We start from the raw sequence: 23,841 nt of genomic DNA on the forward strand, positions 1-23,841 counted from the left end.
CTTTGTATTGATACTTTGTATTACATTCTTCCCTTAAATGATCATGTTTACAGTGATTGTTATATATGTATTTTTTATGTATGTCGCTTTGGATAAAAGCGTCTGCCAAATACTTAAACATATATAAACACCTGAAAGTCTTTATATCAGCTAAAACCACCAATCTGTTTCACTGGATTCAGAATAAAACCAAATGCTGTCTTACCCAACAATGTTAGTATTTGAATATTGTTACTTGAAGACTTATTCCTGGTTACAATTATACTGTTAAGAAAGTATTGTCTTATATTTTGCCTAAAATGAGAATGCATCATAATCAGTGGCGGCTGGTGAATTTTGTTTTAGGTGGGTCTGAAAGTTTGTAAAGCAAACCCCTGTAGGGGCGTCATCCTCCCCCAGAAGATTTATTTGTGATTTTCACATAAATATATTGAAGATCTTTGCTCCTTCTCAACTCTGTGGTAATGTTATTTTCATAAAATACAACCAATAGTACATTAATGTTAAATCTTACTTGTGAAAAGTAATCCCCCGATTCCTATTTTCAACAGTCCGCTCATTTGAGCAGGAAAACGCTGAACACCAGCCCGGCATCTTTGTTTTCTACCTGTCAACTGTCAGTTTAGGCTGCTCGCCGGCTCCTCATCACCACTTCAAGATGCAATATGCTCGCGTCACAGCAACCAATACTGCGTCTACTTATAAGATGTCTATGGTTATAACATAGTTTCAAACACAGCAATATGTTGCGTCCACTGCAGTTTGCTACCTTATTCATACTTTTTATCAAGTGATTTTTTTAAGCAGGGTTGCATGAGGTACCTACACTTAACGTTACGTTAGTCAATGTATCACACACAGTAACATAACGTTAGACGGCGGTCAGCAGCACCGTGTATTTTAGCCACCTACAAAAAGACAAACATAGTCAAATAAAGGTCAGTTAAAATGTATACTATATTAACAATATGTGTACATATTGCATAGGGCCCTGACATCTAAAAAGTAAAACTCTGTTCATTGTTATGTTCATGTATTTGTTATGTTTTTCATATGTACGCACACATAAACACACATACAGTATGAGATGAGATCAATGAGATAAGGTAAGAACAGAATAGAAACTGCTGTGGAACTAGTTACAATGCAATATGCCATGGAAATACAATGTTAACACTTTTGTACAAATAAGTACAGTTGCACTTGTTTTTGCAAATGTGTTTATTCTGTAAAGGAATGAGTTAAATGTTTAAAATTGTTTAAACTATTAAAATGACTGGTTAATAGTGCTATTATGAATTGCAATGTCAGTACTATTTTTTTTCCTGCTATTTCAAATGCACTTGTTTTAATAAATAAATACAGCGGTTTAAAAGCATACACAATCTGTGTAAAAATATTAGTCTGTGGTTAAAAGGACTTGAAAGGACTCGAAACTCAAAATGCAGGACTTGTGACTTGACTTGAGACTTTCCAGTCTTGACTTTGGACTTGACTCGGGACTTGCCTGTCTTGACTCGGGACTTGACTCGAGACTTGAGGGCAAAGACTTGAGACTTACTTGTGACTTGCAAAGCAATGACTTGGTCCCACCTCTGGTATTTGGGCTTCAGAACTAACAAAGATGACGCTTAAAACAGGGAGGCGCCGCGCTGCCAGTGTTGCTTTAAAACACGCCTTGCCAAACGTGGCGATTAGTATTACCACCTTTGCTTCAAACGTAGGTAAACATTTAAATAATAGATATTCAGATCTGAACAAGGATTTATACAGAGTGACCGGTAATGATGTAGTTGTTACACCTGTCCTGCTGTTCGTCTCCTGTGCAGACTGTAGTTGAGGAGCACGGGGCAGATGTTCACTCCAGGGCGGATGTATTCATCAGGGGTAACACCCTTCACTTTACCCGGCAATGGGTCTGCTAAGCTGCACTTTGGGGTCAGAATGACAAGGCCGCCGATTCATGACAATCGCTTTATTATTAGTTTTGCAGGACACAACCGGACCCATTCATCACTGTACTGCGCATTGCACGCGCTCCATCTCTCTATCTTTACTTGCCCACTCACTCACTGACGTCACTCAGGGAACACGTTGATATTCTAACAAACACACATACACTACTCTCATAAGTTAACCAGCTCCCCTGCTGTGCACATGGAGATACATACCATGTAGATACATAACATGTAGGTACGTAGACACGCACACAGCTGCTTGGCTTGATGCCAAATATTAGCGGAGTTATAACCACCCAATCATAGCGTCAACTAATGCGGAAGAAATGATGAAATATTGTAAAAAATTGCTACGATTTGTGTTTTATCTTTAACAAATTTGTTGTACCTTCTACATGGCTTATCTGTGTACATTTGTCCATACTTTGTTTTTAGTACTTACTAATATTTGCATTTTTCTTAAAGCACAGACCAGGAGTGGCAACCATAAACTTTCTGTTCTATTCTAACCTAATCCTTGATTATGGCAGATCATATGCAATATGGAAAATTGTAAATTGTTCTTTGAGTGCAACAAGAAAAGCCCAATGTGTTTGATGCCTTTTACTTTGTATAAGTTGGAAAATTGTTGTACTGTATTTATTGGCAGATAAATAAGTCCTACAAAGTATCAATAATTATCAATATCGGTCAATATAAAAAACGTATATAGTGATATAGTTTTTGGCCATATCGCCCAGCTCCAATTATAATTGTAATATTTGAATAATGATAAATGCATGTGTTGTGGCAGTTGCGGATGTCACCAATGCGGCGGTTTGAGGAACACTCAGTTGCTTTTCCAAACACATCTTTAATGAACTGCCAACATGAGAATGCTGAACAGGAATTGCTTAAAGCTTAATGGCTTTTAAATACACTGAGACAAAGTCTAAATTCATTGTCTTTTTCATTGTGTTTTTAAAACTGCACACATTTTTCCTCAGAATTTTCAACTAGAGGATTATTTGTAATATGTACACTTTCAGAATGTGCTTGTTGTATTTTTGGCCAAAGACAAAAAAAACCTATTTTGAATTGTCTTTATTTTTAAATTATTATGCCATGATTTCATCAATCTGGCCCGTGTGGGAATAGATGTTCCTCCATGCGGCCCCTGAGCTGAAATTAGTTTGACATCCCAGGTCTATAGCTTTCGTATTTGATATGAGTGATACCAATGATTAGGTTATATTTTCTGCTTGAGTTTGCAATTAATTAATTAATGCTGGTAAACAATTAAAACATTTTTTTTAATGAATTATGATCTGTATTTATTTAATCTCAAAAATAATTATGAGAAAAGTCACCAACCTGAAGTATTTTCATTTGAATTCAGTACATTATTGTGGCAGATCAAAAGATATACAACCAAAAAAGGGGCTTTATGAAGTAATTTATTGTTTTAATAGACTTGAACAGATGCAGTCTTATAACATTTACTGATATAAAAAATCAGGTCCGTATAGAGTGCTGAAGTTTATAACACATTAAAAAACAGTAAAATCACAATACAAATACTGTACTGAATGTTGAACTAGTTGCTTTTCCTCTGCTTAAGTAATATAAAATAAATAAAACAGACCCATTAATCACAGTGCTGTAATTTAGAAAATCAAAAACATTTTTGTTCATCAGAGCGCACTGCTGTTATTAGATGTGACAGGTGTGGACAGTATTAGAGACAGAAGCATTTGTCCCACACTAAAAGTACTGTATATATTGGAGAAGAAAAATATTTGAGGTTGCAGTTTCATTTTGAAAGTGCAACATCGCGTCCTTTCGTCAGCTGCTGGGACTGAGCGTTACCATGCAGCAGGCGATGTGTCGAGAACGTTGCCACAATAGTTTTTATAAAGTCTTTAGTTTGTTTAATGGGATGCTCACTCGTTCTTTATTTAACTGCTAACTTTGCAGTTTTCCAATAACATCAAAACTAGCTAAAATATTTTGTCATCTCATCGAATTGAACACAGGCAGTGTTGTCAGTGAGTAATAAAGATTGTGTATTAGATGTGTAAGGTATCACTCCTAGTTTTTTTTGTTGGCCAACTGTTGCATTCAAAGTCAATCAATTTACTTAATCACAAATGTCTCAAAGGGCTGCACAAGCCACACCGACATCCTCGGCTCAGATCCCACATCAGGGCAAGAAAAACTCAACCCAATGGAAACAACGTGAATTTCAATATTGATTAAAAATTATTATTGTTTGTTAATTTTTTTTGTTACTTTTATTTTGTCCATAATCATGCAGTCCTATATGTAAGACTACATCTCATACATGATCACTATTTTGTATCTATATGGACAACAGGGGATGTATTATATTTGGGTCAACAGTGTAATATGTTTACACACCGCTGGTGTGACATTAAAGGCCACGTTCCGTCTTATTCTGTGTGCATGTTTGCCCTTGAAATCTAATTTGGAGAGTGTGTTAAGGTGAGAGTCACTGATGTTGCAACAAATGAGTCGTGTCGATGACTAAACAGCTGCCACTAGGATTACTCCACCAATGACTTCTTTGTGGTAGATCAAAACATAACCTAGGTTACCTGCTGTCTTTTCAAAAAAATAATAAAAAACCTAAAGATCAAACCTAAGATATATTTCAGATAGGCAGCAAAGGTCATGCCAATTTAAAAAAGTACTCAGTAAATATATATTCGAGGTGGATAAGTTAATTTTCACATAAATGCAACACACTCTTGTAAATTCTAAAACACATCGAGCAGAGACCAATTAACAATTCAAATGTATGAGCAAACAGAACATCCTGTCTCATTTTGCTTAGTCATGTGCACTTTTGCAAATAATGTTCAGCATCAAAGTGAGAGCTATGGCACATCACTGTCCAAACATCTCCAGTGACACCATGATATGCCAGAGGGTTCATGTGGAAACACAAATTGACAGCTTATGTAAATAAGGTGGTGAATCAAAAATAGGATTATTTTCTTTGAAGGCAACAATGTCTCCTTCCCTTCATAACAGCCAGACGAGAGAGCTATGCGAGTGCGCAAGCTTCAGTAGTGCTTTTAAATATGCGTGCCCTACATTTCCTCACTACTTTCCAAATTCAAGTGGATGTCCCCAGCTTACTGCATGCCTCGATCCCCTTTCTGCCTTCTTTTCCATCCCGCCTCTGCTCCCTGCAACACGACTGTATTCGCATTTGACCCAATTTCCTAGTTAGACCCATCCTTGGGTATTTACGTGCTGAGGAGCGGCTTACACAAAAGGTGCATCTGCAAATGGCGTTGGAGGCCTGTGCTGGCTGGGCCCGCTATGATGATGAATGAAGACATCACTCTTCACCTGCTTGTGCCAAACACGTCTCAGTTTTTGCTTTCATGCATGCTCAGTGGGGATGTAACAGTATGGTAGATACCGCGATGTTGCGGGTTTTTAAATCTAATCAATAATGCTGTGGTGCATGACTGTATCAAATGGAGACTTGATGAGTGCAGTTTTTTCTCTGGCACTTTTGCTTTGGCGGGTCTGAAAATAAACTGTATCTCCAAGAATCCTCTGCGTAGCACGGGACCGCAATGTGGGGGTCTGCAGCGCCGTAAAGGGGAGAGAAAGAGGAAGTGAAGTGTGTTCCACTTTGTAGGAGATAAGACGAATAGTTTTTTTCAAAATCCATCCTTAAATGCTTGACTTATGTTGCTAACAAACAGGCAAACAAACCCTGGCGAAAACACAACTGTTGTGGCAGCGGTAATAAAGAGCACCACGTTCGTTTCAAGCGTTCCAAGCCAAAACAGACTCGGTCAAGGCGCACCGTTTCAAGGGAAAGCACCTGCTGCACACCTGATAAGCTACCATCACCCAGAAAAGATGAAGCCATCAAAGCTAAAGCTCAATCTGTTAGGTATTTACATTATTAAAAGTTAGAATGTGAGTATTCTTTTCTGAGAAACTGCATTTTACAAATTGATAGAAAAAATGTGAAGGACACTGCTTCTCAGAACCTAAAAGTTGAGAAACACAGTGGATGTTCCTGCACAGAAAATACTTTTTTGTTTGTAGTAATTAATATGATTAGATCATTTTAGCATTATGTTTGTGATCAATTACAGTAAGTGTGTATCATAACATTCCTACCACTTCATTTTACACACTATGACATAATTGGCATTTTAAAGTCTTTTTGGGGGTGGGGGGAGAGAAATACCACAGTAATGTCGCACAGTGGCCTTAAAGGCCTACTGAAACCCACTACTACCGACCACGCAGTCTGATGGTTTATATATCAATGATGCAATCTTAACATTGCAACACATGCCAATACGGCCGGGTTAACTTATAAAGTGCAATTTTAAATTTCCCGCTAAACTTCCGGTTGGAAACGTCTATGTATGATGCGTATGCGCGTGACGTCACGACGGCAACGGAAGTATTCGTACCCAATGTGTCACCATACAAACTGCTCTGTTTTCATCGAACAATTCCACAGTATTCTGGACATCTGTGTTGGTGAATCTTTTGCAATTTGTTTAATGAACAATGGAGATTGCAAAGAAGAAAGTTGTAGGTGGGATCGGTGTATTAGCGGCTGGCTGTAGCAACACAACAAGGAGTACTTACTTGGATAGCAGACGCGCTAGCCGATGCTAGCCGCCAACCGCATCTGTGATCGGGTGAAGTCCTTCGTCGCGCCGTCGATCGCTGGAACGCAGGTGAGCACGGGTGTTGATGAGCAGATGAGGGCTGGCTGGCGTAGGTGGAGCGCTAATGTTTTTATCATAGCTCTGTGAGGTCCGGTTGCTAAGTTGCTAAGTTAGCTTCAGCGTCGTTAGCAACAGCATTGTTAAGCTTTGCCAGGCTGAGAATTATTAACCGTGTGGTTACATGTCCATGGTTTAATAGTATTGTTGATCTTCTGTCTATCCTTCCAGTCAGGGATTTATTTATTTTGTTTCTATCTGCATTTGAGCCAGATGCTATCACGTTAGCTTAGTAGCTAAAGAGCTTCGCTGATGTATTGTCGTGGAGATAAAAGTCACTGTGAATGTCCATTTCGCGTTCTCGACTCTCATTTTCAAGAGGATATAGTATCCGAGGTGGTTTAAAATACAAATCCGTGATCCACAATAGAAAAAGGAGTGTGTGTGGAATCCAATGAGACCTTGTACCTAAGTTAAGGGCAGAGCGAAAAAATATACACCCTGCACTGCCTCTCTAGTTCTTCACTCTAACGTTCCTCATCCACGAATCTTTCATCCTCGCTCAAATTAATGGGGTAATCGTCGCTTTCTCGGTCCGAATCTCTCTCGCTCCATTGTAAACAACGGGGAATTGTGAGGAATCCTTCCTCCTGTGACGTCACGCTACTTCCGGTATAGGCAAGGCTTTTTTTAATCAGCGACCAAAAGTTGCGAACTTTATCGTCGTTGTTCTATACTAAATCCTTTCAGCAAAAATATGGCAATATCGCAAAATGATCAAGTATGACACATAGAATGGATCTGCTATCTCCGTTTAAATAAAAAAAAATCATTTCAGTAGGCCTTTAATACCGTGATAATATTGTACCGTGAGATTTTCATATCGTTACATCCCTAATGCTCAGTAGTCGTACTGATCAGCCACAACGAACAGTTGCGGACTTGCTGCGGCTCTTTTAGGCACTCTTAACACCTTTGAATAGGAGCCAACTCGAGAAATTCATCATGTCAGAGGAGTAGAGGCAACTCTCTAGTGGTCAATAATATGGGTCAGCAGAAGATCTTTTTGCATGAGTGATCCAGAGTACTTCCAAATACAATGGTAGGGCTGCAGCAATCAATTATTTTAGTAATCTAGTAATTTATTGATTAGTTTGTTCGATTCATTGGGAAATCGGATAAAACACACTTTATAGCCTCAATGTCATTTTATACATTGTAATTTATAATGTAAATAGTTGAAATAAACAATTATTCTGCTTGCCATAACCTTCATCTTTTTTTTTTTTTAGAAAAAATGCACATCAACACTTAAATTGCACTTTTAGCATGAGTGCCAATACATTTTTATTTTGTATTTTTTAAATGTTCCGCTGTTTGCCACCACACAGATCATGGCCCCCACACCCCACCACTCTCATGTTTGCTATATTGCAACGGTCGCGTGTAAACTAAGTCCACATATTTAAAGTTCTGGGCACTTCATGTGGTTTAGATTTGATACATTTCTATTAGTTACACTCATTAAATGATCAACCAAAGCATCAGAATATGGATCATAGCTATTTTCTAAACAAACTAATGGATTTAATTGATTAATCGTTGCAGCCCTACATACCGCATTTTTCGGATTATAAATCGCTCCGGAGTATAAATCGCACTGGCCGAAAACGCATAATAAAGAAGGAAAAAAACATATATAAGTCGCACTGGAGTATAAGTCGCATTTTTGGGGGAAATTTATTTGATAAAATCCAACACCAAGAATAGACATTTGAAAGGCAATTTAAAATAAATAAAGATTAGTGAACAACAGGCTGAATAAGTGTACGTTATATGACGCATATATAACGAACTGAGAACGTGAATTTGAATTGAATTATATTTTATATAGCGCTTTTCTCTAGTGACTCAAAGCGCTTTACATAGTGAAACCCAATATCTTAAGTTACATTTAAACCAGTGTGGGTGGCACTGGGAGAAGGTGGTTAAAGTGTCTTGCCCAAGGACACAACGGCAGTGACTAGGATGGCGGAAGCGGGGATCGAACCTGGAACCCTCAAGTTGCTGGCACGGCCGTTCTACCAACCGAGCTATACCGCTCTGGTATGTTAACGTAACATATTATGGTAAGAGTCATTCAAATAACTATAACATATAGAACATGCTATACATTTACCAAACAATCTGTCACTCCTAATCGCTAAATCCGATGAAATCTTCTTCCTTGGTGTCGCTTCTAAACAACTCTGCCAACTCCAAAGGTAGACAATGCGCCGTAATCTGTTAATAATTTCACACATAAATCGCTCCAGAGTATAAATCAAACTATTAAAATAAAACTGCGATTTATAATCCGAAAAATACGGTACTTTAAAATGTCAATGCCAAAAAAGTCAAGAGACCTCATTTTGGGGAAAGACTACTCTTTGAATGTCACTTATAATGCAGAAACAGTTATATGTGTATATCTATTCTTGAGTTTTTGTTTATTTCAAACATGCATGCATGCATACAACATGATACATCACAATTTCCAGTTTCTCTTTTCAACATGTTCAAAAAGGAGTAGGAAGAAGCAGAGTTTATTTAATCCTACCTCTTTTCCTTTACATAGCAGTTGCTAACACTTATGTTCACTTCCGGTTCTCAATTTATTCACAATATATTCCATAAGTAATAACATTAAAACATAAATATATAAATAATAATTAGTGAAGTAAGTTGTATTTCATATGGCGAGATAAAAAGTTTCAAGAGTTTCTTGAATAGGATCATATAAGTAGTACATTGTTTGATTTCTTTGGAGAATCCAATTCATAATTTAATTCCACAAACTGATGTACAAAAGGTCTTAAGAGTTCTACGTGCATACATATGTTTTAAATTACATTTTTCTCTAAGGTTATATTTCTTCTCTTTTGTTGAGAATAATTATTGGGTAGCAGGTTATATTTTACTTTGTGCATACTTTTATCTGTTTGCGAATTCACTATGTTGTGAAATTTCAGTATTTTCAATTCAATAAATAAAGGGTTTGAATGTTCTCTATATCCAACATTATGTATTATTCTAACTGATACATGGTAACACGGTTAATGAATAAAGTGTACTTTTGGAGTTATTTTCCCATATTTCTGCACAATAACTCAGATATGGTAACAATAGCGAGCAGTAGAGAATATGAAGTGATTTTTGGTTCAATGCATATTTTGCTTTATTCATTAATGACGTGTTTCTTGCCACCTTATGTTGTGTATTTTTTATATGAGATTTCCAGTTCATTTTATCATCCATCATTATACCTAGAAATTTGGTTTCATTTACTCTTTTCAATTTCTATTACGTCTAATTGTATTTGTGTTTGACTTTCCTTTCTACTGTTACCGAATAGTATTATTTTGTCTGTTTTTGTCAAACCATCTTTTTAATTTGTTAATTTCTTCTGTTTGTATTAGTATTATCTTCTGTGTGTTCTCTCCTCAACAAGACACTGTTGTATCATCCACGAATAATACTAACTTTAAGTTAGAGATGTCCGATAATGGCTTTTTTGCCGATATCCAATATTCCGATATTGTCCAACTCTTAATTACCGATTCTGATATCAACCGATATTTAAAGTCGTGGAATTAACACATTATTATGCCTAATTTTGTTGTGATGCCCCGCTGGATGCATTAAACAATGTAACAAGGTTTTCCAAAATAAATCATCTCAAGTTATGGAAAAAAATGCCAACATGGCACTGCCATATTTATTATTGAAGTCACAAAGTGCAGTATTTTTTTTAACATGCCTCAAAACAGCAGCTTGGAATTTGGGACATGAGGAGGTTGAGGTGGGGGCGTGGGGGGGGGGGTGGGGGGGTGTATATTGTAGCGTCCTGGAAGAGTTAGTGCTGCAAGGAGTTCTGGGTATTTGTTCTGTTGTGTTTATGTTGTCTTACGGTGCGGATGTTCTCCTGAAATGTGTTTGTCATTCTTGTTTGGTGTGGGTTCACAGTGTGGCGCATTTTGTAACAGTGTTAAAGTTGTTTATACGGTCACCCTCAGTGTGACCTGTATGGCTGTTGACCAAGTATACGTGGCATTCGCTTGTGTGTGTGAAAAGCCGTACATATTATGTAATTGGGCCGGCACACAAAGGCAGTGCCTTTAAGGTTTATTGGCGCTCTGTACTTCTCCCTACGTCCGTGTACACAGCGGTGTTTTAAAAAGTCATGAATTTAACTTTTTGAAACCCATACCGATAATTTTGAAACCGATAACGATAATTTCCGATATTACATTTTAAAGCATTTATCGGCCGATAATATCGGCAGTCCGATAATATCGGACATCACTACTTTAAGTCTTTAGTGACTTTACAAATGTCAGTTATATAAAGATTTAACAATGGTCCCAGTATTGATCCCTGTGGTACGCCACAATATATATTCAGTGTTGTAGAAGTTTGTTTGCCTAGATCAGACCTGGGCATTGTACGGCCCGCGGGCCGCATCCGGCCCTTTGCGCATCCCTGTCCGGCCCGCGTGAGGCCAATCATAAATTACAAAATAAATTTAAAAAAGTATCTATGTCGAGTGTGCAATACAACAGTGCTGCTTTTGTTTTGAAAAGCGTTATTTGTATTACTTCCGTGTGGACGTATGCGCGTGTGCGATTGTGAGTGAATTGAACAGCGCAATTACAAATTACAAAATAAAGTTTAAAAAACATCTATGTCGTGCGCGCAATACAACTGTGCTGCTTTTATTTTGAAATGTGTTATTTATGCCGTATGTCCGGAGGGAACCTGTGAGGGAAGGTGCATAGAGACAAGTGATGAGACGCTAAAAAAAGAAAAGTTGATGAGGAATGGCGTGTTTCCAACAAGAGATGGACTGCCAAGTATTTCTTTACATAAATTAATGGTAAAGCCGTGTGCTTAATGTGTGGTACACAGCTTGCTGTGTTTAAATATCATTTTAATCGCCACTACACGAAGAAACACGAGGGAAAATACCGGAATGTGTCTGATGAAGCGCGCGCAAGGGAGGCTGATGCGTTGATGGTAAAACTGCAAACCCAACAAGGACTTTGTGCCATATTTCACACCCCCAGAGATGCAGCCGTCAGGACAAGTTTCGTCATTTCTCACAAAAGCGCCAGAAAAAGTAAGGCGTTTTCTGACGGAGAGTTTATTAAGGAGTGCTTATTGGACTTTGTTGCGCTGGTAATGCCCGGAGACAGGACTGTTTTTCGCTAACTTTGGATGAGAGCTCTGATGCAGTCAATTAAAGAGACAACCACAGGTAATGACTTGTTCACAGAGGTAAATGCGTGTTGGGACAAGCTGGCAGGTGTGACAATCCAATCCACTTTATTTATATAGCACATTTAAACAACAAAATGTTTCCAAAGTGCTGCACAACAATATTACAAACAATATTCAAATATTATCCTTAGCTCCACCAATGACTGAATAAAAAGAAAAAAACAATTACATATAAAACCAATATAAAAAACAATATAGAATAGATATGATTAAAAACTATTTTTAACAACAGATGGTTGTCCAAATCTGATGGGGAAAAATGTTGGATAATGCAGGATAAAGTGACCTTAAAAAGCAATCTGCTTTTGTATAAAGTTAAGTTAGGTTAAATGAAATTATTATTATTATTATTATTATTAATTATTATCATCATTATTATTTATCTTATGGTATATCAAAAATAATATTGAGCAAAATTTAATTGAAATATTGTCGTGTGGCCCTCCAGCAGTGCTCGGGTTGCTTATGCGGCCCCCGGTGAAAATTAATTGCCCACCCCTGGCCTAGATTGACATATTGTTTCCTGTTGGTTAAGTAGCTTCTAATCCAGTTTAAGACTTACCCTCTGATTCCGTACCGTTCTAATTTTGTAATAAAAATATTGTGATTGTGTCAAATGCTTTAAGTTACATCCATAAACACTGCTGCTGCACACTGTTTACCATCTATTGTATTGATCATTTCCTCTGTTATTTTGATTAAAGCCATCAAAGTTGAAATATTAGCTCTGTATCCATATTGGTCTTCAGCGAGTATTCTATATGTATTCATGAAACTCTCCAATCTGTTATTGAACAGTTTTTCAATGATTTTAGAAAATTGTGGAAGTAAAGAAACATGTCTATGGTTTGTAAATTGGTGTTTGTCTCCAGTCTTATAAATTGGTACAACTTTAGCTATTTTAAAGGTAATGAATTCCCAAACAATTCATTTTGTTTGGGAATTTGCCTGTTTGAAATGGTAGGTTACTAATATACATTAATGGACCTGAGATCTCTTCAATACCCTTTTTTATTGTTTCCATATCAATTCTATTACAATCGATTGATGTCTTGGATTTGCATTTTATCCACGATTTTTACTATTTCTGTTTCCTCTTTCGTGAGGAACATTGAGTTGGGATTTCCATCTATGGTGTCATTGTAGTCCTCAGTTGAAACTGGGTCTGGAATTTTTTCTTCCAATTTTGGTCCAATATTTGCAAAATAATTATTGAAGCTTTCAACTACTTTAATATTTACGTTTCCGTCTGAGAAGCATCGGGGGTAATCCCTCTTAGTGCCATTTTTATTAATGCTATTGAGGATGGCCCATGTTGCTCTTGTATTGTTTTTGTTCTGGTCTAATAATTGACTGTAATATAATTTTCTACATGTTCGTAGTATGTTAGTTAGCTTGTTTTTATACTTGTGTTTATTTTCTGCCTCTGTAGTTCTTTGTGTTATAAATGTTTTGTATAATGTATTCTTCTTATTACAATATTTTTAATCCTTTTGTGATTGTTTTTTCTCTGCTTTCTACTGGGTTGTTTTCATGGACAATGTTTGTCATAAAGTATTATACATGTGTTTAAAAATGTACCATATGTTTTATCAACATCATTTTCCTTGTGTACATTGTCCCAATTTTGCTTTTCTAGTTAATTTTCAAAGGCAATCATACCTTTCTCTGTGCATAGTCTTCAAAAGGTATTTTTGTCATCCATATTCCTCTTGTAGTTTCCATCATATATTGCAAAAGCTGGCAGATAATCACTAATGTTGGCTATAAGTAGACCACTTGTAGTGTTATTATCAAAATTCGAAGGCAATCATACCTTTCTCTGTGCATAGTCTTCGAAAGGTATTTTTGTCATAGTGTTATTATCAAAATTATTGGTGAAAATAGTATCAATAAGTGTGGCACAGTGTCCTGTGATTCTGCTTGGCTTTGTGATTTTAGGATATAAACTGATGCTGTACATTTGATAAACATTTGCTAATTAGGGTTCAATAAGTCAATATTGAAGTCACCATACAAGAAAATTATTTTTTGACCAGTGTCCATAGAACTTGCATTGATCCAGTCTTCAACTGTTTCAATACTTGACTTAGGTGAGCTATATATACAACTGATGAATATGTTTGAGCTTTTTTCCTGCCATATTTTCTGTTTTATGGTTATGCATTCTAATATATTATCAATATCAAATGACATGAATTTAAGTGTTGGTTTTCCGTCAGACTGCATTATGGAAGCAGTGTCAACTTTAATATTTGTCCAGGTCCTTTATGTCATGGACAACAAGGACTCTTGCTTCCGGACCTCCATTGAGCTTGATGTAGATTTTACAGTTGCCGCTACAAGTTCCCTGAATTTTTCCCTGCTTTCTCAAGTCGCGTGCTTTCTTGGCGATTTCAGCACACGTTTTGTGTCTCTCACTGGACCAAAATCAGTTCAAAGATGCCAGGTAACTCTCCTGTGGCTGTGATCACAAATATGAAAGTGCTAAAAACGACAAAATGAGAGACGGTCAGAAAGCAGCTTGAAGATGGTCTGTAAAACATAATCTATGCAAATGCAAAAATGTTATGTTGACCACAGAAAGAAAAAAATATATGACCCTTTTAAGGTTCCACTGCAAAGGAGGACAACAATGTAATAGAGCATCTTCCAAGCAGTCCTTATCTGCCCGTCTAAGTCAAAGAGGCGGTCGATGATGACATATACACTAGCTCTTGCATAACAATATTCCATTGTGCAATCAGGGCACGCGGGTCAGAGAGGATTCAGGACACAATGGTTTTATAAAACCCTGGGATGATACAGGAGGAAATATACAGATTCTGCTTTGTGAGGTTACCACTCATCACTGGTTATTTTAAATACCCAGTGAACCGGGCTGAAAGGAAGGTGGTTGCTGCTGCAACATGTGTGGCGCCGTGATATGGATCAGTCTGTCTTTCTGTGCACATCTATGTCTCAATCTGTTTTTGGTTATTTTTTCTGTTGTCCGTGTGTCTCTATGGGTCACATGAGCAAGAGTGGCAGTTGCTGAGTCAACATCACAAGTGGAAGGAACACTGGTCTCAAAGACACACACGGCCATTACGTTGAACGCAGACGGTTGAGTAAACTCAAGTCAAATGTGTCTGGAATAAGACAGAAGTGCAAACATGCACAGACTGTGAGGCTATAATAATCTATTAGGATCATGATACACTTACAGATCATCCATATCAGATAAGTAGCATAATTTATACACGCCGCATTTTTTATTTAAATATTTGATTGTCTGAGAAAGTCTAAATTTTCAGAAGCTGAATATATATATATATTCTACTTCCAGCTGTCCAGCAGTGTTGGATGCAAATATCTACCTTAAAACAACAACAAAAAAATTATGCCACTAAAATAATGTCCAGTTTGTTGGGTGTGTAAAAATCATACAGTGCATAAACCAAGTCAAATATCTTTTTAGATGTGGTGGCTCTATGTGTTCTTTGCATTATGCTGAAAACCCTAGAAAAACTAATCCTAGAATGGTGAGTTTACTCTAACCACATTATGATTACATCACAACTTTAGTTGCATGTGGCAAAACTGAAAAAAACGAATTTGTTCACAGATATTCATTCGATAAGACTGTGTGTGCGTGTGTGTGTGTGTGTGTGTGTGTGTGTGTGTGTGTGTGTGTGTGTGTGTGTGTGTGTGTGTGTGTATGTGTGTGTGTGCGTGTACGTGTGTTTGTACAGTATGTGTGTGCGATTCAGAAAAACTATGAAGGGAAAAAATGTATCTATGTGTGGGTGGGTGTTTTATTTTCTCCACTCGTCTCGACTGAACCATTGATAGATTCCACTTCACACTTGGCAGCCCTATTGTTGTGGGTGGGTGTACAGTGTTGAGTTTGAGTAGGTTTTTTTTGTTTGTTCTTTTTTTATATTTGGCCTAAAAGTTGCTTTTTCCTGCTATTTTTCTATTTAGGTCAAACTAGTTCTGTAAGCCTTGGCTGGCCAATTGTAATGTAGGATTTTACAGTGAAAATTATAAATGATTCCCAACAGATGGTATAGTTTGGTTCTCCTCACTACACTTAAATAATTGTCATCATATTAAAAAGTCTAATTTGTTCTAAACTGCACATAATAGATTGCAGCAGTGATGATTAAACCCCAAAATGACCCGCTTTAAGGAAAAGTGACCTTTAGTCTTGGTCCTGTGTTACTTTTGAAGTTGTGCTAAACTTGTGAGCTTTTAATGGCAGTAAATGTACGTGTATTTGTACTGAACCGTTTCGGTACGGGGGTTCCGGTTCGGTTCGGATCGGAAGTGTACCGAACGAGTTTCCACACGAACATATGAAGCTAAAGCCTTAACAAGCCGCTCTGCTTTCTGCCTCTGTCTCCTAAACAGCACCCAGCATTGTCCCACCCACACAACCATCTGATTGGTTACAACCATAGCGGTAACAGCCAATCAGCAGTGCGTATTCAGAGCGGTAACAGCCAATCAGCAGTGCGTATTGTGTGTGTGCGTGCGTGTGCGTGTGTGTGTGCGTGTGTGTGTGTGTGTGTGTGATAAAAATCAACTACAGGCTTCCCAAATGCTGTAATAAATTAAGCATGATGAGTTGACTTGAAACTGTTAAATGTTGCACTTTTTATTTGTACAAGAAAAGTTTTGTCATTTTATTTAATCTGAGCAACATCTTGAGGCAGTTTAATGTTGATTAACGTGGGCAGAATTATTATAGTGTTCCCAATGTTAAAAGGATAAAGCCATTGTTTACAAATTTGGTAAATAAATAACCAAAAAATGTACATTTTGTTGTTTTCTTACTGTACCGAAAATTAACCGAACCGTGACCTCTAAACTGAGGTACATACCGAACCGAAATTTTTGTGTACCGTTACACGCCTAATATATATAAATATATATATATATATATATATATATATATATATATATATATATATATATATATATATATATAAATAAATAAATAAATAAATAAATATATATAAATAAATAAATAAATATATATATATATATATATTTTTTTTTTTGTTCTTTTTTTTTTTTCTATTTACTTATTTATGAAACAGATGTTTTTTGTTAACATGTTAAAGGTGTTTAATAAAAATACAAGCATGTTTAACACCTATAGATTCCTGTTTCTCATGAAGACAAGAATATACCGTAATTTCCGGACTATAAGCCGCTACTTTTTCCCCTCGTTCTGGTCCCTGCGGCTTATACAACGGTGCGGCTTATTTACGGCCTGTTCTTCTCCGACACCGACGAAGAGGATTTCGGTGGTTTTAGTACACAGGAGGAAGACGATGACACAATGATTAAAGACTGACTTTTCATATACCGGTAGACTGGTTATTTTGATAACGTACAGGCGAGCACTTTGTATTACTTTGCACCGTTGTATTATTTGTACTCTGCACGAATGCTGTTCGCCATGTCAAAGATGTGAAAGTTTGATTGAATGATTGAAAGATTTATAGTTAATAAATGGGACGCTTTGCGTTCCCAAACAGTCATCTCTGTCCCGACAATCCCCTCCGTGGTAGCAAGAACTCCTATATACTATGGTAATTACACATCAAAACCCTGCGGCTTATAGTCGGGTGCGGCTTATATATGGAGCAATCTGTATTTTCCCCTAAATTTAGCTGGTGCGGCTTATAGTCAGGTGCGGCTTATAGTCCGGAAATTACGGTAAGTGTTACCTTATTCTGATGACTTGCATTGATTGCAATCAGACAGGATTCACAGTAGTGCTGATAATTTCCACATTTTCGAATTTACATTGTGGAGGAGAAAATAAAGTCCTCCTTTCTGTCCAATACCACATGAAAGTAGTTGGTTTTTGACATCTTATTTGTTCAGTTTCCATACTCGCATCCTTCACAAGAAATACATTGAAAGCAAACTCCGTAGCTTGCTAGCTTGTGTGCGCGATCTTTCTGAAACTCTTAATTTGTTAGCGCAAGCAGGATGGAGCAGCACTTTTATTGTGAAGACAAGAGCTGTGCGGTCGGTCTTCAGGCTTTTATCAGCATGTCCGGTGTGAGAGTCTGTTGAAGTAAAAAGTGTTTCTCACCTTCCTGCCGGTCGTTTTTTTCTTAATACTGAGCTTGCAACAGCCAGCATCATCTCACAAGATCCTCGGGTGCCGTGAATGTCAATCAAGTGACGAAAGTGACATCATAGTGAAGATTGATGATCGCTAATTTTTAGGTCTATTTTTTTAATGCCTGGCTGGCGATCGATTGACACACCCTCCGCGGTCGACCGGTAGCTCACGATCGACCTAAAGGGCATCCCTGGTGCAATGAATAAAAACGGCCTGAATGATGTGCAGAAAATTGTGGACAACAGGTGATCCTACACCACCATATAGCAATAAATCTCTTTTTTCTCTTTTGAAGCAGCCTTCACATGCCACCAAATGTACTTATTATGTGGCAATAAATGCTGTCAGCATATTTCGCAAAAGCAGCACATGACAAGTGCCCGCTAGGTCTTATATTTTTATCATATGACCTCTGAGATAGCAACCACACTAAAACTTTGATACTTCCGTGTTTGTGGAAGAAGTAGCAATGACACAACAGGCGAGGAATGTAGTGGAGATAAGGGCGCAGATGGGCGGGACACAAAGGTTGTGCTGACAATGCATTATGAAAGGATCACTCACCGAAGATCTCCCCATTCTTGGCATATTCCGTGACCAGGTAAAGCATGTTCTTTGTCTCCATCACCTGAAAGGGGCAGAAGGCGGGCATGTTTATTGCATGGGTGTGAGCACCCTTTGAGGAAAAAAAGGAAAATTGAGAAGAAAAAAAAGTGGAACATTTCGATCAGCACGAGGTGATGCCATGCAAACCCCAAAATAATATTTTGATAAAAATCAAGACTACATTTCCTGCAATTGGGTGCATTTTTACACAATATTTCACCTTAAGATTTATGCTCATTGACCAACATCTTTTGGTAGATGAGATTGTTGACACTTTTATGTCCCATGTATGTCCCGTGTATTTTTAGTTTTTTTTTAGTAGATAATATACTAACATCATTATGTTAGTATATTATATGTAATGTAAAATTTTATAAATTGCATGCAAACAACTCAGAAAACGTTTCCCATATAGCAACACTATCCTGTAGCCACGCCCCCGGTGTTGTGACCTCTGTTTAAAATCGGTCTCATAAAAAATATACCTTCTTGCTGGTTACTAATAAATACTCTAGTATTATAACTAGTTCGGCCAAACAGTGTTAAGATTGTAATCATCCAGATATGATGAGCAGCATAGTGGACAACCGTCTATGTTGTGGCTCGGAGAGCAAACAGAGGTTGGCTAGCTAGACGGATCACTAACTAGCGAGCTTGTTTCGGTGCTGCTGAGATTGTCCCTCCGTCCTGCAACTCAATGCGTCGTTTAGGCAAAAGAAACATCAAGTATCGGCGGCTGAGGTGAGCGTTGAACAATCCGGTTTCAGGGCAAATCACTCTACGGAGACAGCCCTCGCAAAAATGACTAATGATCTATTGCTAACGATGGATTCTGATGCGTCATCTATGTTGCTGCTTCTTGATCTTAGCGCCGCTTTCGATACCGTCGATCATAATATTTTATTAGAGCGTATCAAAACACGTATTGGTATGTCAGACTTAGCCTTGTCTTGGTTTAACTCTTATCTTACTGACAGGATGCAGTGCGTCTCCCATAACAATGAGACCTCGGACTATGTCAAGGTAACGTGCGGAGTTCCCCAGGGTTCGGTTCTTGGCCCTGCACTCTTTAGTATTTACATGCTGCCGCTGGGTGACATCATACGCAAGTACGGTGTTAGCTTTCACTGTTATGCTGATGACACTCAACTCTACATGCCCCTAAAGCTGACCAACACGCCGGACTGTAGTCAGCTGGAGGCGTGTCTTAATGAAATTAAACAATGGATGTCCGCTAACTTTTTGCAACTCAACGCTAAGAAAACGGAAATGCTGATTATCGGTCCTGCTAGACACCAACATCTATTTAATAATACCACCTTAACATTTGACAACCAAACAATTAAACAAGGAGACTCGGTAAAGAATCTGGGTATTATCTTCGACCCAACTCTCTCGTTTGAGTCACACATTAAGAGTGTTACTAAAACGGCCTTCTTTCATCTCCGTAATATCGCTAAAATTCGTTCCATCTTGTCCACTAGCGACGCTGAGATCATTATTCATGCGTTCGTTACGTCTCGTCTCGATTACTGTAACGTATTATTTTCGGGCCTCCCTATGTCTAGCATTAAAAGATTACAGTTGGTACAAAATGCGGCTGCAAGGCTTTTGACAAAAACAAGAAAGTTTGATCATATTACGCCTATACTGGCTCACTTGCACTGGCTTCCTGTGCACTTAAGATGCGACTTTAAGGTTTTACTACTTACGTATAAAATATTACACGGTTTAGCTCCAGCCTATCTCGCCGATTGTACTGTACCATATGTCCCGACAAGAAATCTGCGTTCAAAGAACTCCGGCTTATTAGTGATTCCCAGAGCCAAAAAAAAGTCTGCGGGCTATAGAGCGTTTTCTATTCGGGCTCCAGTACTCTGGAATGCCCTCCCGGTAACAGTTAGAGATGCTACCTCAGTAGAAGCATTTAAGTCCCATCTTAAAACTCATTTGTATAATCTAGCCTTTAAATAGACCCCCCCTTTTTTAGACCAGTTGATCTGCCGTTTCTTTTCTTCTCTCCTCTTCTCCCCTGTCCCTTGCGAGGGGGAGTTGCATAGGTCCGGTGGCCATGGATGAAGTGCTGGCTGTCCAGAGCCGGGACCCCGGGTGGACCACTAGCCTGTGCATCGGTTGGGGACATCTCTGCGCTGCTGACCCGTCTCCGCTCGGGATGGTTTCCTGTTGGCCCCGCTGTGGACTGGACTCCCGCTGATGTGTTGGATCCACTGTGGACTGGACTTTCACAATGTTATGTCAGACCCACTCGACATCCGTTGCTTTCGGTCTCCCCTAGAGGGGGGGGGTTACCCACATATGCGGTCCTCTCCAAGGTTTCTCATAGTCATTCACCGACGTCCCACTGGGGTGAGTTTTTCCTTGCCCGTATGTGGGCTCTGTACCGAGGATGTCGTTGTGGCTTGTACAGCCCTTTGAGACACTTGTGATTTAGGGCTATATAAATAAACATTGATTGATTGATTGATTGAAATGTATTGATTTAAAAAAAAAAAAAAAAAAAAAACGTAAGTGATATTTGGACGCAAAAAATAATGTTTAAAAATGCGGATATTTACGTTTCCACTGAAACTTCACATGCCTGTTAATGGAAAAACACAGTCTGGAGACATGACATGCATCTCATAAACCACAGGTGTGAAACTTGGGGCCAGAGCACGCCACGTCATTTTATGTGATCCGCCACACCACATCATTTATGTGGCCTGCGAAAGGCTGGAAATAATAAGCATTTTCTAACTAAATGGTAAATGGGTTATACTTGTATAGCGTTTTTCTACCTTCAAGGTACTCAAAGCGCTTTGACACTATTTCCACATTCACCCATTCACACACACATTCACACACTAATGGCAGGAGCTGCCATGCAAGGCCCTAACCACGACCCATCAGGAGCAAGGGTGAAGTGTCTTGCTCAAGGACACAACGGATGTGACTAGGTTGGTAGAAGGTGGGGATCGAACCAGGAACGTTCAGGTTGCTGACACGGACACTCTCCCAACCGTGCAACGCAAAATGCACTTGATCTTTACATTTTGACAGGAAAATGTACTGCATGTAATTGCATTTGTTCTACACTTCAACATAATCTAATAAAACAACAAGATGTTCCACACGTTTACATTTTTTTTGGTTATCAAAAATAAATAGGTAAATATCTGCTAGTCACCTTGACTTACGATTTCAAAGCCAGTTATCCGTCAGTCTGTTTGTAAAAAAGTAATAGTAACAGTGGCCAATGAAAATTGTGTAACAAGGCTATTATAGGTTTGTATTCACATAGAGTCACTGCTCAAAGCAGCCCTCTGAGCACAGTCATAATTGCGATGTGGCCCTCAATAAAAGAAAGTTTCACACCCTTGTATAGACAAACCCCTGTGATGCAAACACATATACAGTATACAGTAACCCAACAATACATGCACGGACAGAACAGCCTCTAAATATGACATCGATGCAAGGGGATGGAGGCGGATGGCGAGATATTTGAATGGGACTTTAAAAAAACTATTGCTGTGCTCGTTCAATGCGGCGCTGTGTGGGAGGAGGAGACCCGATTTAGAAGCAGAAACATTCAGGAGATCAAACGGAATTAAATGCAGAGAGTGGGGGGGGGGGGGGGTGCATTGAGAGAAAGGATGGGGAAGGAGGGTGAATCAGACACACTGAGCCAGACATTCACACAAGAAATCCCACGCTTATTTGTTGATGATCAATTTTCCATCTGTTACATTGACTAAAACACAGAGCCAGGAAATGTTTGTTGGAAAAGAGAACGGCACAGTTTTATAATTTTTTTGTTTGGATTTATGCGTGTTATATGAAACTACAATTGTACATTATATCATATGAGGACTATTCCAATTACCGGTAGCCAATAGTTTTGTAGCCGTCTGCATCTGAGGCTACCTTTTCAAGTAATTTTAGCCTCGTTCACACTCCAGGTCAATTACGATTTTTTTTCTCACATGCCACCTGTATCAAATTTTTCGTGTCAATGTGAACAGTGCAAGTCAGAATTGTTCATATCCGACTCAGGCCTCTTTCGTATGTGGATATAAATCGGATATATATGCGATGAGTCCTCAATGTGAACGCTTCAGCGCTCAGGGCGCATTCATCCGACCAGAACGTTACCAAAAAGCGAAAAGCGTCATAATTATTCCCCAAAATAGATGGTTACAAAATAAATAGTTGACAACAAAGCAGAAAATAGGTGAAAATAATATAATTTAGGAACGCACGTGAAAATTCCACCACTCCTGTCTCTGACTGCTCGCCAACAGACACGCTCTTCAAGCAGACATTGAAGCAAAATATTTCGCAAAATTGCCAGAGCCAGAATACTTGTCCTCTTCCTTCTTAATCTTGTAGCGCAAAAATTTGGTCGAAAAAATGTTGACTTTTGACTGCACAAAATCCTTGATATTTGCCACTAATGCGCCAGAACTGAGACCGACTAGAGTTGAAAACACTGCAGTACGTGAGACGTCACAACATTGTGCCCGCATACAGGTCAGGTTGCATTCACACTAGAAATCTCATTTTTTTGTAATTTCAACTGCTACATTAAAAGATTGGACCTGACAAAAAAATCAGAATTGGAGTGTGAAAGTAGCCTTTGATTTGTAGAATTGATGCCAATAAATGCCTAAATGACAGCGACTACGGGCCACGTCTGTAATTATTTAGATGAAATGATGGTTTTAATACTTTCAAAACAAGTTTAGATACAGGGGGTCCCATTCAGTATTTAGATGCATGTGAGCCTGCTGTTGCTGTAGAACATTAAAAGTGTTCATGCACACCCAGTGACTATAAAGGCAACATACTATATATGTATTAACAGTGGTGACATTGAGTGTCCTGATAGCTGTCACTGTTGGATATAAGCTGTGTCCCCCGCAGAAAACAGACTCATTGTTGTGACGACACGCTATGTGGGAAAATAACCCTGGGCCATAATGTGTCACGTCATATGTGGCGGTACAAGCGGAGGATTCATTGTCAAAATTCCAGACTATTAATTGGGATGCGTCGCTTTGCATGAAGGCACTTTATGTGGTCCTTCTCCAACAGTGAAGTATGAACCAAA

General features: G+C 38.4%; 1 protein-coding gene across 6 annotated transcripts in view; it reads right to left on the reverse strand.

Annotated features, from left to right (window-relative positions):
- The window catches only part of sik2b (salt-inducible kinase 2b), a 135,245-nt gene that overhangs the window by 63,700 nt on the left and 47,704 nt on the right, over positions 1 to 23,841 (reverse strand). For all 6 annotated transcript variants that reach the window (XR_009827444.1, XM_062060181.1, XM_062060179.1 and 3 more), the window contains exon 3: positions 18,687 to 18,750. Coding sequence is in view for 5 of the 6 variants with exons in the window: in XM_062060181.1 (XP_061916165.1) it covers positions 18,687 to 18,750 (64 nt within the window). In the remaining variant the exon portion in view is untranslated. The remainder of the gene's footprint in view (positions 1 to 18,686; positions 18,751 to 23,841) is intronic.

The sequence above is a fragment of the Entelurus aequoreus genome, linkage group LG10, assembly GCF_033978785.1.
Source record: "Entelurus aequoreus isolate RoL-2023_Sb linkage group LG10, RoL_Eaeq_v1.1, whole genome shotgun sequence".
In the NCBI taxonomy this organism is placed as follows: domain Eukaryota; kingdom Metazoa; phylum Chordata; class Actinopteri; order Syngnathiformes; family Syngnathidae; genus Entelurus; species Entelurus aequoreus.